This window comes from Cheilinus undulatus, linkage group 8 (genome assembly GCF_018320785.1).
Source record: "Cheilinus undulatus linkage group 8, ASM1832078v1, whole genome shotgun sequence".
Taxonomy (NCBI): Eukaryota; Metazoa; Chordata; class Actinopteri; order Labriformes; family Labridae; genus Cheilinus; species Cheilinus undulatus.
This window is the reverse complement of record NC_054872.1, coordinates 25705018-25723205: the sequence shown is the minus strand read 5'-3', so window position 1 is coordinate 25723205 and position 18188 is coordinate 25705018. Positions and strand designations below refer to the sequence as shown.

The following is an 18188-nucleotide window of genomic DNA, read 5'->3' as shown; positions in this document are numbered from 1 at the left end:
TAATACAATTTATTTATAGATAGATGAGGTTTTAGGAGTTGATCATATGCACAAGTGCAATTCAGGAGTAATGCACTGTAATGTTTCTGAGTTGATTTCAGCTCCCAAAGTTTCATTTTAACTCCATTCTGAGTGAAATGATCTTCAGTGTTGGAGGTATTTGATGGTGTTGATTCACCTGTGTTAGTTCAGCTGTGGAAGGAGTCACTGATCTAAGCTCTGCACACTGTGATTTGAAATCTGGGGTATGCATGGGCAAATTTTCCAATCATGTCCTAGGGCAGAGTGTTTAGTTGTGTTTTGATGTTGTCTGTTGTACAGTGAGCCCTACTGTGAGACACATTTGCACCATGAGTGAAGTAATCCACTAAATTAGAGCTCCATCTATGACTTCAGGTGTTCCTAAAGGATACTTACTCCATAATCTTCCATTTAACAATTTTCTACATATGGAGAGGTGCCTGCGAGCTCGTTCTGACAGACAACTCCAGTTACGCTGATTTCCTTCCTGACATGCATCATACAATCACCTGACAAACATCCTCCCATTTTAGCAGTCTGTTTAATGCTGCAATATTTCCAGTCTCTCCTTTGCTCTGCCATTGGCAGTTCAGGCTTGAATCTGTACTGAAAAACCACCACCCCACCACCTGTAGGCTCTGTGGGGTTTAAGGTGCTATCTGATCGCTCCTCAAATTCGGCCTTCAGATGTTATTTATCAGGATGTTGGCGAGTGAACTCAGCTAAAGACTGCAACTGAAGAACAGAAAAAAAGAAAAGAAATTTGTAAAGATTAAAACACAGGATCTGCTGTTATAAGGGTTCTATTTTAATCAAAATTTTACCAGTTATAAATGCATGGTGTATCCAGGATGATGGTGTCACGGCTTGTGTTGGTAATGTTATACAGTAGCTACATGACAACTCTGTAGGTTACTGTTCTTGAGAATGAGATAGAAGTTTCTGGTAAATGATGGTATTTCTCAAAACAGTGATTGGAAAAATATTAAAAAGCATATTCCAGGCTGCATCAATTTTTGTTTACAGTTGTACAAAAATCTAGGCCAACTTTAAATAATGACTTTGCATCTTAGAAAGAAATGTTATTGGGTAGGAGTCAATAAGTGGTCAAAGCAACTTTGTTCATACCGTACAAGTCTAGCATCAGTATTTTGTGGGTCAGTGAAACAAACATGTCTTTTGCTAAATTGATTGTAATAAGTACACACTGCAGGAGATTCCCTTTATTGCTGTGTTGCTAGGAGAAAAAAAAAAACTTGAGAATATGACTTTAGGTAATAAATGAAATATTTATTCTGTTTTCAAACTTCAAAAAACTTGCAGTGAGTACAGCCTGGGGAGTGGTTCATGAGCTGTTACTCTTGAGAAAGTGGTTTAGTTTAGATAGCTCAGAGTAAAAACACAAACAGCCAGCAGTGTGTGTATGAGGTACAGTAGAGCGTGTGGGTGGATGATTTATTTGAGTTGTTTTCTGGCTTTGTTTTAAGGTGTTGCTGTGTTATTTGTATTGGAGCTACATGTGTAGCCTCTCATAAGCAGGGATTGATGCATGCACAGCTGCTCAGCAGGATTAACATAATGATGTCAGGGAGTCCTGTGGACCAGAACGCACACAAAGGCCCAGGGAAGCCAGTGTGAAATTAAAGAGCAGAATTTACAATTCTGGATGTGAGGCACACTTACAGACGGGTTGAGAGGAGGCTGACCTAATAGGATTTGTAGAGGTTTGTCGCTTGCGGCTGGGCATCGCGTCTGGGAGTTACTGTCCTTCTCTCTTTCTTTATGCCTGAGAAATTGATTTAGAGGCTTTTGTGACATGTTCAGAAACGCTTTGGAAGATTTTCTTTAAATTGTACAGAAATGCTCTCATTTTAAGAAATATTTTGCAAGAAAGGGACTTCTAATAAAATTAGAGATCATAAAAAATATGTTAAGTTTTATCATGCTGTAAAAGACGTGATGTGATGATGCATACGCTAGATGAAGTTCATGTTATGGGGATGTGTCTGAGTAATCTGATGATCTATTTGGCCATCTCTGTTTAATCCATTTACTGACACACTTCCTCATGTGTAACCTTGGGAAGGAATCACACAAGGATACAGAGGCTGAGAATGATGTAAACACATTAGGGTGATGGCTGAGTATCATCAGATGGCTTCTCTGTTTTCAGGCAAATCACACTGAAAACAGACATCATCAGAGGTCGCAGCAAGTTAAAGGACACATTAAAATTGTCAGCTTATCTTCAGTGAAACAGCCTGCAATGTATGAGACTGATAAAGCAAGAAAAGACTTGTTCGAACTCGTTGAACAGAAGAATTCTCTCACTGATGACTAAAGGCTGAACATGAAGTATAAAATGCTGGTGTAATGTTGCTGCTTAGTGATTTTTAACCAATGTCTCTCATTGAAGACTGAGCTTTCTCTCTGGGGTTATTAATAAACAAGGAAAAAGTCTCTCTGGCAATTGAAAGTACAGACCTACTGTTTGTGCAGCCCAACAGTCATTAATCATACTGTTGTCAAGGTCACTGGTGTAGCTGCCCTGCAGCATCCTTTAACAGATCTAATGAGGGGGAGTATGTAGAGTGACGATATGATGGCCTGCAATGAATTTAAAGTTCTCTTAAGTTTTTTTTTTCCCTCTGTCTATGTAATGAAACAAGAGAGCTTCTAACAGTCAAAGTATTCACATAGTGACTGTACTGTGCATAAATTTTAGGCATAATTGGGACAAAGATTGAGGCTGCAGTAAGGCGCAGATGTGGCGAGTAAGCTTCCTGGGGACACCATCGGGTGTGAAGGAGGATTGATACAACCCAGGTCTTGCTTTGTAAGACCTTGCATGTTACCAGAGGCATGGGAAAAAATCTGTTGAAAAAATAACAAAGTCTACACCCTTAGAGTGGCGTACAGGGTGGGCATGTCAGTGAAAAAGTCTGGACAAAAGAAATATTGTTGAACTTGACCTTGCCTGAGTTCCCTTCTCACCCTTACAGCACTGGGCTGTGACACATCAGCCCTGTGATGAATCCTTAGCGCCCTATGTTAATGTCCAATTGTTGTCTGTTATATTTTACAGATACGCTGTTGGATGACTTTCTGCTGACCTACCCGGTGTTCATGTCTACAAGTGATTTATGCCAAGCTCTGCTGGGACAATATCCTTCAATTTAGGACTATTGTTACGTAAATTCACACTGCACAACCCCCATATGTATATTACATAAAGAAGTAGATGATTATACTCAACATGAAAGTTTTATTGGCTCAAAGCAGCCACTCATCCTCATATCAACACCCCACACGCACTTCTGTTACTTTGTATGCTTCATTTGCTGTCAGCAAATAGATCTCTCTCTCCATCTGTGCCGAAACCTTAACCAAATCCCACCTATTGCTCCAAGCGTTACAGAGGGAAAGAGGACAGGAAGGAGGCTCTGGAAAGGAAACGAAAAGTCCTGCACCTGGTGTCACAGTGGGTGTCTCTCTGCAGAGATTTCCTGAGGGAGGACGAGCATGTCAAACTCTTCATGAAGGTATGAAATGTTCTGCACAAGAAAGAGGGCGGGGGACTGGGCGGGAGGTGAGGGTAGTATGTGAGAAATGAAAATTGACATTTCCTTGCAGACTTTGTGTCGATACGTGTTGGATGATCTGTATGAACACCCAGCGCTGGAGAAGGATGTGAGGGAGCTGCAGCAACTGTACCAGCTGCAGCATAGACAGTAAGTGACCACACCAAAGCTAACTAAGCATTTTATAGGGTAATTCACACTTGCACATCTAAAAATTATCAGTAGAACTGATTAAATAAGGGGTGTGTATATTGATATCTGGTATGAGTGTTTACATCAGCCAGCATTTATGAAACTGTTGGACACTTAAACAGAAGAAGAGACACTGGCAGCAAAGTCATAATGAGCTCCTTCTTTGCGCTGTAGTTTTCTGCAGCTTCTCATCAATGAATCCATTCACAGACTGAAGAGTGATCACTGTGTTCTGCCTCTTCTGCTCTGGAACATGAAGGTCATGAAGCTTTTTATGTCAAAATTACAAAAATGAGGAAAGACGGGAATTTTAAGAACTGATGAAAAGTTTTCAAGTTCTTTATGTTTAGCATGATAATAAAACAGAAACCAGTAACACACATGGCTGAGTGTTAAAGTGATTATGTAACAACATCTGTAATCAGAAAGGAAAAAACAAAGAGGAGGAATGTGCTTGACCAGTGTGTTGGATGGTTTCAGTAGATCCAAACAAACATAATCATCCAGGCTTATTCCATGTTTACAGCCACAAGATTTTGCAAGACACGCCCATTCCGGTTTCAACACTCAGGTTTTAGCATTAATGTTAGCTTACCTGAGATTAGAAGTTGTATTAAAGCAGCTCAAATAAACACAGCATATGGTTAAATTGAGGAACAATATAAAATATAAAACACACCTCTTAACATTAAGGAATACTTACAATACTTACCTGTGTAACTGTATTGCAGATTTTAGAAAACTGTAGAGATGTTTGCATGCTGTACAGGTCAAACACGTTTGACATGTATGATTCTAGGTCACAATGCCTCTGACAGTTTACCTACAACAATCAATGAGAGCAAGCAGACCAGGTAGCATCACAACTTTCACACAAACATAAACCCACCTTCGCTTATACCTTCCTGTGTGGGGACTCATCACTGTGAGGCTGTTGGTCTGGCTGAGTCATCTAACCTGTTTGGAGGATTATAAAATGAAATATAATTTGAATTTGTCCTTATGTCTGTGGTCTTACATGTTTTTAGAATCGTTTAAGACTTGAAAATCATCTAGTGTGCAGCAAGCCTTTGACTACAGTGATAGTCAGAGACATTGAACACAATCACGATGAACAAGTAAATACAAAAACAATCTTATACTCAAGATTGAGACAGCCATGACCAATAACCTGATTACATCACTCTAAGAAGAAAGTCTCTTGTAAAAGAGATAAGAGCATCAAATAGAAGTTTAAAGCTAAGTGGTGTTGACTTTGAAGTCATTCAACTGTTGTTTTGTTCCTTTACAGCCTAATATTAGCTTTTTACTTTCAGTGATTACATTTGAAATGTGAAAGTAGTCTTCATCTATGAAGATTAAAATGAACAAAATGTCATAAATTAATGTAAATGTCATAAACTCTCTTGGCTGCAGAGCTTATGATCAGCAATAATCCTAATAACCATGGAAAACACATAGGCCTTTTGTTGATGGAACTCACATGATGCTAGCTGCTGGGTTGGCCTTCAAAATATGTCATCACTGCTCCACTTTATACTCATGTGTTTCATTGTATGCTGTACAAATATTAAATAACAAATAAAACAAAACAAGACAAAATGATACAAAATGGTTGAGATTTAAACTTTTCATGTGTACACAAATGATATTTTTTTTCCTGCTGAGTGTTTTTACATAATGTCCAACATCTGTATAATAAACAGGAGGTAAAAAGAACACCTCTAGACCACTCCTTTATACCCATGCAGTCACCCCTTCAGGCAGTAATTCATCTCATTTTACTTAAGCATGTCAATCCTGGAGTAAAAAACAAGTTCAAATGACCAAGTACCTATAAAAACCCCCATAGATGTTTTACCCTTTTTTTAATTTTATAAATCAATCCTCATCATCTGGAATATAAATCTTCTCCCAAGCCGTAGGTCTCTTGCAGACTGAATAAGTTTGTCCTCTAGGATTTTCTATATTTTGCCACACAAGCCTTCCAGGGCTGGCTGCTGAGAAGCATCCCCACAGCATGATGCTGCCACCACCGTGCTTCACAGAGGGGATGGTGTGTTTGTGGTGATGTGCAGTTGCTGGTGTCTGCCAAACACAGTGTCTTATATGATGGCCAAAAGGTACCATTTTGGTCTCATCAAACCAAAAAACTTTCTTCAACTGTCCATGGAGTCTCCCACATGCCTTTTGGAGAACTCTAGTGGAGATTTAATCAAGAGTTTTCTTCAACAGTGGCTCTATCTTTGCCACTCTCCCATAAAGCTTTGACTGTTGAAGAACATGGGAAACAGCTGTTGTTTAAAGAGTCTCTCCCATCTCAGCTGCTGAAACTTGTAACTCCTTTAGAGTAGTCATAGGTGTCTTGGTGGCCTCTTTCACTAGTCTCCTGCTTACACAGTCACTCAGTTTGTGAGGACAGCCTGATCTAGGCAGATTTACACATGCACCATGTTCCTTCCATTTCTTGATGATAGATTTAACTTGGAATTTTTTTTTGTATCTGTCCCCTGATTTAGTATACTTTCCAATAACCTTTTCTCTAACCTGTTCTTTGAGTTGCTTGGCTACACTTTAATATTTGGGTGAATATTTATGCAGTTGCTTATTTTACATTAAATATTTTTATTTAATGAAATTACTTTTTCAAAATCCATTTTTTACTTCGACATCAAAGATGTTTTTCTTTGTCAAAAAAGCAAAATTATGTTGACCATGACTAATTTATGAAATCACCAAAAGGATAAAACATCCAAGAGGTAAATATTTTTATAGGCACTGTATCTATAATTATAAAGAAATAAAATAAATAAATTGATCAGTAAAAATAAGATAAGTCCAATAAAAGAAAATAGTAAATACGCAATGAAAAGAAAAGATGCATAAAACTGATTGTAAAGAAATGACTTCAAAAATGGGCTGAGATTAATCACAGATGTCTAGTTTGTAGTGAGAGAGAGACTGAAAGAGGGAGAGTGTCTCTATAAATGACATAGACATGAGCAATGGCATGCTTCTTGTACGTCTGTATTTGATGTATTTTTAACACATTGGTGGCATTCAATCATCACATTTCCTGAATACATTGTCAATACTGACTGTGTTTATGTTGGTAAAATGGCTCTGTTGCCATAGCTACCATTTCTTGGTTTAACACAGATAAGCATCACATTACTCTTTGACATCACCATGTAAACAATCCCCCCTCTGATCACCAGACACATCGACACACCCATGCACCTCCTCCCCTCCGACAACCACAGCCTCCAATCAGATCCTCTCCCTGGGGACCCACCAACCTGCCGCCCATTAGAAAGCAGCACAGATCATTCAACCTGACTCTGCTTTCTTTATCCAGGCCTGCCTTATTCATGTTTATATCCATAACACCCACTACTTTAGAGCAGTGGACTCTGTGTGGGTGTAACTCGCTGACATACTCCACTATTTATGAGCTTTTCACAATCAGGCTCTCGCTGCAGGAGGACAAGGTTGACTGTTTTGAAGCAATCTGCTGCTGGGTGAAGCGCTGAAAGGTGTCATTTTTTATAAAAGAAGACTCATCTTGTCCTTTTGCTGCCGTCCACCTCCATCTGGCCTCTGTGCTAGAGAAAGCTCAAGTCCTACGTTTCTAAAAGGAATAAAACCACTTGATCTCTCGTTATAATTCACTGAGCTTATTGACACACTTTTTAAGGACTAGGGGAGTGAATTAGATCACACACACTCTGTTGTGACATGACAGCGAGGATCAAGTTTTTCATTAGTACTGTGAGTGGGGATCCCTCAGGGCAGGCTTTGTGCCAACATGCCTATTGTGATGCAGAGGCCAGTGAGAGCTGAGGGATGATAATGGACACAAGGCTATCTGTCATGCTAGCTGGACTTACTGATGAGAAAAGGGGGATTAAATTAAGAGTTCATGTTGGAGGGTCTAAAAGTCTACAAAAGCACTTTAATCTGGCTTTGATGTTTATCTTAAGTAATGAAATGAATGCAGCAGTGTGTACTTTACCTTGATTAGAGACCATGGAAATGGGGAAGGAAATCAACAGCTCATCTTGAGTATATTTAGGTTTCATTCAAAGTTCTTCAAATATATATATATATATATATATATATATATATATATATATATATATATATATATATATATACACACACATATATTGTCAACGACTTTTTTGGGGTCTTAACCCCTTTTTTCAGTTGAATAGCTGTTTAGAGACACTAAAGTGTGTAGAGAGAGCAGTGGAAGAAGTGTATGAAATAGATTGCCTGTTCAGCTGGCTGTTGAACCTGTGACCAGTGCAACAAGGACTGTGTACATGAGTTACCTTCTCTACCGGCCAAGCTAAACCAGCATCCCTGTCAACTAATTATACTTTTTGTTGACAATAATAGGTAAAAAAATATGAAGGTTAAAGAATAGAACAGTAAAGACTACAAAAATGTTGAACCCGATTACCTAAAAAAGTTGAGCTGTCTTGTAAAGTATATAAAAAATAATGTTTTGCCAAACACTTACACCATGTTTTTAATATTAACTACTATGTCTGTTGGCTTTTTTGTTAACACAGCATCTACAGCCAAATCGATTCTGTGAAATCTGTGTCGATATGTGTATCATTAAGGTGTGCATGATGATATATTTCCACATCGATTTTTAAGCACAAGCCTACTGTTATCATTGTTGTCATTTGGGTATAAACTTAGTGCTTGTATCTGTTTATGAATTCTGTGTGTCCCAACACAATGGTACATTTGTGAAATTAAAAAATGAGGATTGAAAGTATGTAAAATGTTACATGAGTAAAATGTTAAGTAACACACAGTAAACACCAGATTAAAGCTTATGTAAAAAACTGTGATAATTCCACCTCTGATCTAGATCATCCATCCATCCTGCTTATCCAGGTACAGTGGCAGCAAGTTAAGCTAGTCAGCCCAGACATCCCTCCAAAATGTACAGTTCCTCTTGGGGGATTCTGAGGTGTTCCCAGGCTAGATGAGATATATAATACCGGAAGGCAAAGCCCTCACCTTTGATAATGAGCTTTGGGTAATGACCGAAAGATCGAGGTCATGGGCTCAAGCGGTCGAAATTCAATTCTTTAGGAGGGTGATTGGACTAAGCCTTAGAGATAGGGTAAGGAACTCAGACATCCAGAGGGACACCCTTTGTCTTGAAAAGAGCCAATTGAGGTGGTTCAGACATCTGATTGGGTAGCCTCTTGGTCACCTCCCTGTGGAGGTCTTCTGGGCAAGTCTAACTGTGAGACCCCAGGGTAGACTGAGCTGGATGTAAATACAGTTTATAGAGAGATGAAAAGATGGGCAGTTTAATTTTTTTCAGTCTGTAGTCAGTCTGTATTTTTTAATATCAAGAGGCAGTGAGCTCCACATTTTATTATAGGCATGAAAGATATAATTTATGGGGCATATTAGGAACATTTAAAAGAAATTCAGTGGAGGAATTTAGTGGGTTGGCTGCAAACTTAAATGTCTGTATTAAAAGGCAAGTTGATAAACTTTGGTCAATTATAGATGAAATAGGACGACAGTGCAATGTCTTAAGCTGTGCAGTTATAATTTGTTATCCATTTTGAACATTTGTTCTTTTCTAATCTGAGGCTTTACTGATTTGTTTCCTCCTTTATTTTCAGCACATCGGAGGAATACTCCCCTCAGAGAAAGGTGAGTTTAACTCTTTTGCTTACTTTATTTTATCAAACAGAAAATGTCACTGGCTTAAACATACATTTAAGTGTAAGAGCTATTGTTTGCTGCTGCAAACATTGTTCTGTAGTTCATTCAAATTGCAAAGTGTTTTCAAAGAATGTGATTATGTGTCTAAATCCACGTATTTCCCTCCTTGTTCAGAGCAAAATGCTTTTCCACCAATTGAGCCTGAAGGAGAACGGGTTGACTCCCAGAGGAACACAGAGGGAGAGCAAGGAAGGTAAGTCATAAAACATGACGTTCTACACACATTCTTCCATCATACGCTGTTTCCAAAGTAGACGTTCAGTCTGAACAAGGGAACAATAGTCAACTTTTCAGGGAATGAATGAGGAAGTTTAGAAATGCAGACTCCTGAGATATGACCTAATATTTCCCTTTGTCTGACTGGGATCATGCTTTACTTTGTTTTAAATATCAGGTCCAAACAGCAAGAACATTACAATAATAAATAAAGGACAACAGTCATCTAGTCTAGTCAAACAGATATTCTTTCATTTATTAGCTGAAGTTTTGAGATAAATATTGTAAAAGTTTATTTTACTTTGAAACACAAATACTTTAATCTATAAACTAAATTGAGTTTTCACTTTCATCAAGACAAACCTATGGGGTCTGCTTGGTCTATATAACAACCTTGCTTTGTTTTTCACTAAGTGTGTACACTGCAGTGCTGTGGGGTCACTCACTTTGTTCAAGGTCACCTTATCAATAAAGGGCAACCCATTTTATTGCCTTTCCTTCCTACTTCAGGTGATTTAATTGATAAGTTTGTTTCTGGTTGAGGGTGAGCTAAATTGTTCGAAAGCTTGCCTTTATCAAGGAAGCAATCTTGCAGTAACACTGCACTCCACAGCACACACTGGTTAGATATTCCTCTGGAGTAACCCTCAGCCCAAAACACTTTACACTAGACGTCCTAGAAAAATGGGCAGCTGATTAAGACCCCACTAGGGTCCTCAAAGCCCTGGGGAAATATAGCGAAGTGGATTATTTGGAAATTTGCACAAGAATATAAATCTGCAAGGAGATCCCTTCATTATTAGCTAGTATTATGACTTTCTGACATAATCTAGTTTCAAGACATTCATTTTCTCTGATTTTGGTGGTTTGATGAATGAGCTATCATGTATAGCTTATTTTGCATTGAAGCCCCTTACTTTTAATACAGATAGACACAGACAAGCATTTAGGCAATATTGGATATTATATAGATGTGGGAATTAGTAGTAGCTCACAGATTCATCCATTTTATTTTTATTTTGTTTTCACTTTATGTGTTGAATTTCAGTTTAGTTTTAATTAGTTTTTACTGCTGGTCTGTTAGTTCAGTTTTTATTTTGCAAAAATGCTTCGTTTTAGTTTAGTTTTTATTAGCTTTAGTGTTAGTTTTAGTTTTTTCGGATACATGCCAGGGCTGAGTGAGCCTCATACATTGTTTAAAACATATTCTAACAGGCTACTCGTCATTTATCACTTAATTGATTTAAAGCTGATGTTTAAATACAACTCCTGATATAAAACTACCACTGTGTGAAGTCTTAACCAATCAAATCAGACCATTTTACTCTCCTCAGGCTTAGATGTAGGTGCCAGTCAGTATGGTTGTGTCAGAGACTAAAGCTAAGGATATTTTGTCTCAGTTTTTATTTTATTATAGTTAGTTTTTGTTTTTTTGTTAAAACCTAGTGTTTATTTAGTTTCAGTTAACTAAAATGATTTTCACATTTTAGTTTTAGTTATTTAGTTAGTTGTAATATAACTCAAATAAGTGTTGCATGATTACAGTATTATCACAATACAACAACTCTTGGATTACTGGTGTATTGCAAGCCAATCCTAAAATTTTACGTCAGAATAATACATTTTCCATAAAATGGTGAAGTGCAGGATGAATAAAATTTTTTAATTCATTCATGTGTCTAACTCTTTTGAAGCTTTTTAATTCATTTTTTTTCACTGATATTCCCCATTACCTCCCTTTCTTAGCTTCATTTTGTCTCGATGTCCTCTCTTCTGTTGGCATGTAGTTTTGGTTCATGTAATTCTCATTCATGTTATAAAACGCAATCATTAGGAGTCATGAAGAAGCATTAAGCATCTTATTTTTTAGACTAAAATTTTGATGTTTGGCAACAGTGATACAGTAATTGTTTCTCTTGAGTCAGCTCAACGACATATTGCTGTGTTGATAGTTGATCCTGCTTATTTTATTTCAGTAATGTTTCTTTTGTGTTTCAGTGCTGTGTCATGTCTACATCACCATGGACTCATACTTAAGTATGAAGGCTCATGTGAGTGTTGTGGCCCAGGAGCTGCTGCAGGCGGCAGCAGACAGAATGGACGTCCCCCAGGGTGAACTGGTGCTTGTGGCCGTCACTTACACCGGGGGTAATTATGATTTAAACTAACTGGCTGCCATACACATCATCCACCATCACAGAAGTAATAGTGGCTATTGACAGCTACAGTCATGGTAGTGGAAGTCTGTGCAGAAATGAAAAATGCCAGTTTATACCATTTTTTACATTTACATAGAATGAAAATTCTTTTGTCACTAATTAACTTTCAGCAGTTCACTTCTAAGTAAAAAAATGAGAGGTAATTCTGAATTTTTAATGATTATGTCAAGTACCTTGCCTGATTTTTTACCCAAACCAAAACCAGGGGCTACATGAACAGACTTCTAATAAATTCTGGAACAAAGCATTGCAGGAGCGTGAAGATCTGAATTAACCTTGGCTTTTGGTTTTAACAGGAGGCATTTGTCTTTCCAGTGACTTTCCTCAGGGCAATTGTTACACAACCTATAGATGTCATGACCTGCTGTCAGTACAGGCTCACGCAAGAAACCAGGCTTCATGACTGTCACACTACTAGCTCAGTACCTCTTGTCATTATGAACAGGTTTACCGAAAAAAAACATGTTTCCACAAAACTGGACTTATGAGTTAACACAAAGTCATCAGCTAACTCCGCTGCTTTTAGCGCTGTAGAGGGCTTCTGCTCATTTACATAAGTAGCGATGCGCTGAGGGATAGCGTTCTTAAACTGTTCCAATATTGTCAGCTCACAAAGACCATTAAAAGTGTTAACTTTAGCAGCTGAGCACCAACGCTGAAAATGGGAAGTCAGATCTCGGACAAACTCCACATTAGTTTGTTTATCTGATAATCCAGACTAGCATCACCACACAAAGCTGAATAAGCCTCCCGGGCTCTCCCAGTGAGAACACATTGTAGCATTTGCACTCGGTCTGAATCTGGCCAATTTTTAGCATTTGCAACATGTACAGAAGAGTGAAAAAAGAATCAGGGTTAAACTTGGGTACTAAACGTGAGTTAGCCACAACATCAGCTCACCCTGATGTACTGCCACTAGAGGCATCAGAGCTCTCTGATCAACTGCAACCTGGACTTTTAAACCTCTAACTTCATCCTCTCAGCATGTTGCTTCATCCTCTAACTCCAGTCTCTCTTTGAAGCTTCTCCTGCTCTACTCTCTCTTCTCTTTCCATGCTTTTACGAAACTTCTCCTGCTCATACTGCAAGAGTAACAACTCTTTCTGTTGCTCAAAAGTTAAACTTGTAGCCTGAGTAACTGCTAGTGCAGAAACTGAAACTGGTACTGGCTCTGCCTCAAACTCCCCTTCAGGTTACACGCCCTGATCAAATAAAGACAACAAAACTGTTTTTCGAATCTCATCTTTATGACTCTTACCAGCAACAACAATGCTATAGTGGTCAGCTTTTTCCATTGACTAATTAAGGGAAGTCATACATGAACAAGTTTTAAAAGAAGTTAATTTATTGCAAAATAAAGTTAAGATAATCATAATTATGTAAGTCTGTAAGATCAGTTATGAAGCGATTTATGGATGTGTGTGGAGTGTTGTCGAGTGCAAATGAAACCCGACTAGCTGGTGGAGGCCTGGGAGGGAGAGAGGAGAGAGAGATGTTGGAGTAGAAGCTACTTAAAAAATCTGAGGCCTGATTTACACAGTTGTGCAGAGTTAACTGCTCAATCCACTGATGGTCTTCCTTTACCTTGATTAGAGACCATGGAAATGGTGAAGGAAATCAGCAGCTCATCTTGAGGATATTTAGGTTTCATTCAAAGTGCTTCAAATATATATATATATATATATATATATATATATATATATATATATATATATGCCTATTGGCTGCTGAACCAGGAAACCAAACCAACCACACTCATAGGCATAAGGTAGGCCGTCACAATTATCAGACTAGAAGAAATTGTAAGCAAATAAATCTGAACCCTTAAAAAATTTTTAAAAGTATTTGGGGGATTCTATGATTGAATTAAGGGATAAGATAGTGGATTCTGTCAGAAACTGGAGAGAAAGAAGGTGGGGAATGACATGCAGGAAAGGAGCCACAGGCTGAACTTGGCCCTGTGCTGCCCACGTTGAGGAAAACAGCCTCCATACATGGGGTACTGAAACATAACCACTAGGCCACCAGCAGCTTGGATACTTCAAATTTTGAGATGTTCATGAACCCACCCATGAATATCTGAGATAAATTAGAAATAATCAAGACTGACCCACATATCTCCATGGTGTCAACACTTAAAAGAGTGAGGCATTTTCAGTTCGCTGATATATAGTCAGTATTTGTTATCAGAGACTGGCTCCCTCAGACCCAGGCTCTTATCTCTGACTACTGATAGCTGCTCACACTTCCTGACAGATTTTTAACGGCATTCTGCTGTTTGTGATATGTTTTCTCTCTGCAGGTCGGCTCCTCCTGCAGCCTCATGACAGAGTCTTCTCTGATTCTTCACGGCCAGTTGGGAGGCTACATGTGTGCAGGAAGGACTTGGGGGAAGTGTTGGTGAGGAAATGTGTCCTTTCAACTTAAAACATACACATGCATATACTTAGAATTAGAAACTGTGTTGGTGGTCTGCTGCTCATCAACACTGCATGTACATATGTTTAGTACAGCGGTCTTCAAATCCCAGATCTGGATGAAATGATATGTGATTGGAACACATGACTCGTTGGTTAGATTGGTCCAATAGTCTGTGGTAACAATCACTTTTTGATACCACGCAAATCCGCCCTAAAATCTGCCACTCTTTCCGCACACATCTTTTCCTGTTTAGCTGTTGTTCAATGGTTAACAAATGCCATCAGCTCACAGAAACCTTCACCTTCCATGAAACCTAATAGGAGAATTATTCCAGTCAACTTTTTTGTTATCAGCTGGCATATCTTCCCTGCTCTGGTATCATTATAATGATGGTTACTAACAGGGCTAGTGAATTATGTGACGAGAGACTGCCTGTTTTCTGTCTTTGATTTGTCCTTATGATTTAAAGGGTATCTGGTTAAGCAGTGAAGGAGTATTTCTATGATATCTCTTGCACAGCGTGTTGTCGTTTTGGTCAAAGTACTTAAGACATCACGTCTTCTGGATGCAGCTTACATTGGTGTATGTAACACTGAGCTAAACTGTTGTCGTTTTGTTGTTGCATTATTTAATTAATTCAAGCTCCTTTAGTGAAATGCTCATCTAATAAAGATATAAATGAGTACTTGGGAGGTTGCAAACATCTGTAGATGATACATATGCATTTACACTGCAAAGGAACAGCAAATAAGACAGTCTAAATGCTGTATATACCAGCATACCTGCATGTATGCACAATTCAGGCTAGACACAAGCTAATATTAAATGATGAATGAAGGTGTCTTTAAGTGTTTGTAATGATCCTTGATGTGTTGATGACTAAAGAAAGGACTAGAGGAATGAACAGCACCGATCTTTATTGTTTGATGTTATTTTTTCATCTCTTCAGAACCCATTCACAGACAACTCAGAGCTGCAGCAGAGGACAGCTCGCATGCTCAGTTTAAACACATGGGACGTGGCTGTTGCTCTCTCTAACTTTGACTGGACCATCTTTGACTCAGTGCACGAGGTTTGTCCCATAATTTGAATTTATATGCATCATCAGTTTCCTCTAAATTTCCTCCCTGTTGGAAGATTTTAACATTTAAGATTAAACATCAGTCATGTTTGGCTTTGCTTAACTCCTGATTGGATGTTGTTGTTTTACAGCAAGAGCTGGTTTATTTTACCTTCAGCCGTCACTGTGGCAGCAGTCACACGGTAGCATTGGAGCTGCTGCTGCAGCGCTGTGATGAGGTCCAGCTGTGGGTGATGACTGAGGTGCTGCTGTGTTCGATGCTGTGCAAAAGAGTCCAACTCATCAAGAAGTTCATCAAGATTGCCGCACAGTATGTAGTTCTAATCACATCCTTCTGCGTTTTCATTGTAGGTGTACTGTATACTGTTGGTTGAACATCTTTAGAGTGAGATGTTGAGATATGAATGGGAATGCTGCCCCCTCTGGTGGCAAATAAGTGGCCTGCATTAGCTTTCATGCCATTCAAACTCTGCTTTTAAAGACATACAAGCAGAGTCCTGCAAGGGTCCAGTTTTAGTAATACCTGTAGCCGCCCAAACTTGTAGTGCTCAGAGCCAAGACCTGACCTGCAATTATCCTTATTTAGTACCCAGGTCTGTCCAAACAAGTAAATAAAAGAGGGCTCTTTTCTTTCACTCTCACATGTAAATACACAGTCACACATGCTCCTGTGCATTAGTTAATACTTGCTTTTTTTAAAACGACTGTCCGCTTCTAAAGACTGTTAAAGAAATTAATGCAACTCAAAACTTACAACAGTGTGCAACATAGGCACTTTGAGAGTCATTCCCTGAGGCTACTACGGTGCATTTGCCAAAGTACAAGCTCTTATATGAAATAATTAAAAGGTAATACTGGTGAAAAATATGCCTAAAATTACCTCAAAGCTTCAAGGAATAAATTCTTGACAGTATTCACTTATTTCGATGTAAAAATAGTGGTAACCATTGTCCTCTAAGCCTATAAGTTTCTTTTTTTTTGGTCACCTGCCTCTGCTTTTTACCTCTTTTTACCCATGCCCACACCTGTGAAATTGTACAACTATATTTTCTCCTCTCAGCTGAAAGTAATTGAACTGGTGCAGGACTCTTATACAAAGACAGCGGTGTCTTTCACACTTATGTTATAAAACTAAAATAGATTTTTACATATTAGGAAAGTATTTTCAACTGCATTAAAGTCACACATCATTCTGTGATGTAAATCACACTATGGGCTTGTGAACATTTCAGAAAACCACTAACAGTCAACACAGTATTTTGCTGCATCTACAAATATATCTTAAGACTACCATTCAAAGCAAAAGCCAAGTGTCAACAACATCCAGAAGTGCTGCCAACCTTTCTAGTCCTGAGCTCATCTGAGATGGACTGACCTAAAGTGGAAAAGTGCGCTGTGGTCTGATGAGTCCTCATTTCAAATTGTTTTTGGCTGTTGAGTCCTCAGGGCTAAAGAGTAGAAGGGCCATCCATATCGTTAACTGTGATGGTGTGGGGTGTATTAATGCCCAAAAGATGGGAAACTTGCATTTATGTTTCAGGGGCGTCCCTGCGTATTTGAGCAAGACAATTCCAAGCCACATTCTGCACGAGTTACAACAGCATGGCTTCACGTTTGAAGAATGCAGGTTCTAGACTGGCCTGAATGTAGTCCACACCTGTCTCCTGAAATGTACAGCACATTATGAAGTGCAGATTACAGAAACACTGCACTGCTGAGCAACTTAAGATCTATGTCAAGCAAGAACGGTGAAGAATTTCACTTGCAATACTTCAACAATCAGTGTCTCCAGTCCCCAGATGCTTGAAGAGTATTGTTTAAAGAAAAGGTGATATAGCACAGTTGAAAACATGCACATGTCCAAACTTACACTTAGGTTCTATATTTTGTGCATATAAAAGACACTAATATTGATCCAATCAGGTCAATATGTCTTAATGTGCAGTGTTCCTTTCAAGTTGCACCTTGGATATGACTGACATGTGTGCCTCTGTTGTTCTTGAACAGCTGTAAAGCTCAGAGGAATCTCAACTGTTTCTTTGCCATTATAATGGGCCTGAACGCTGCAGCAGTCAGCAGACTCAGCCAAACATGGGATGTAAGTATGGCCTTCTTTTTGACAGGGCTCATTTCATCTGTATCCCCTCTACATCACTGGAACTGACTCTAACTAGTTTTTATGTCTTTGCAGAAAATTCCTGGGAAATTCAAAAAGCTGTTTTCAGAGCTAGAAACCATGACCGTAAGTATTATTCACAGATCTGCATGTTTATATTATATTTATCTGTTTTTTTTAAACTAAAAACAGTGGCATTAATTCACTGTAGGTAATGAAAGTATCTGCGTTGTGATGTGTGAAGTGAAACTAACAGGTGTTTTCACCAGTGAGCATAAGGAGAAACATGAGGCTTTTTGGATGATCATTACTCTCTAATGCTGCCGTCTTTCAGTTTTAACAAAGCTTGCATGCACAGGCACACACGGCTCCCCCCCTAGAGGATTGGACTCATTGGTTTTGACAATGTGTTCACAGGATCCCTCGCTGAACCACAAAGCCTACAGGGACTCCTTCAAGAAGATGAAGGCGCCAAAGATTCCCTTTATTCCTCTGCTTCTGAAAGGTGCACTCTTTATTCTGTCATTTCAGCTTTCTGTGACGACTGTGAGGGGAGAGTTATGTGAAATACA

At 38.7% G+C, this 18188-nt stretch overlaps 1 protein-coding gene across 2 annotated transcripts in view; it reads left to right on the top strand.

Moving 5' to 3' along the window:
• LOC121513519 (rap guanine nucleotide exchange factor 5-like) overlaps positions 1 to 18188 on the top strand; it is a 38539-nt gene that overhangs the window by 15298 nt on the left and 5053 nt on the right. For both annotated transcript variants that reach the window (XM_041793319.1, XM_041793320.1), the window contains exons 5-16: positions 3107 to 3185; positions 3419 to 3563; positions 3655 to 3752; positions 9461 to 9491; positions 9678 to 9756; positions 11778 to 11927; positions 14301 to 14398; positions 15369 to 15491; positions 15632 to 15810; positions 17508 to 17598; positions 17692 to 17742; positions 18034 to 18121. In XM_041793319.1, the coding sequence (XP_041649253.1) occupies positions 3107 to 3185; positions 3419 to 3563; positions 3655 to 3752; positions 9461 to 9491; positions 9678 to 9756; positions 11778 to 11927; positions 14301 to 14398; positions 15369 to 15491; positions 15632 to 15810; positions 17508 to 17598; positions 17692 to 17742; positions 18034 to 18121 (1212 nt within the window). The remainder of the gene's footprint in view (positions 1 to 3106; positions 3186 to 3418; positions 3564 to 3654; positions 3753 to 9460; positions 9492 to 9677; positions 9757 to 11777; positions 11928 to 14300; positions 14399 to 15368; positions 15492 to 15631; positions 15811 to 17507; positions 17599 to 17691; positions 17743 to 18033; positions 18122 to 18188) is intronic.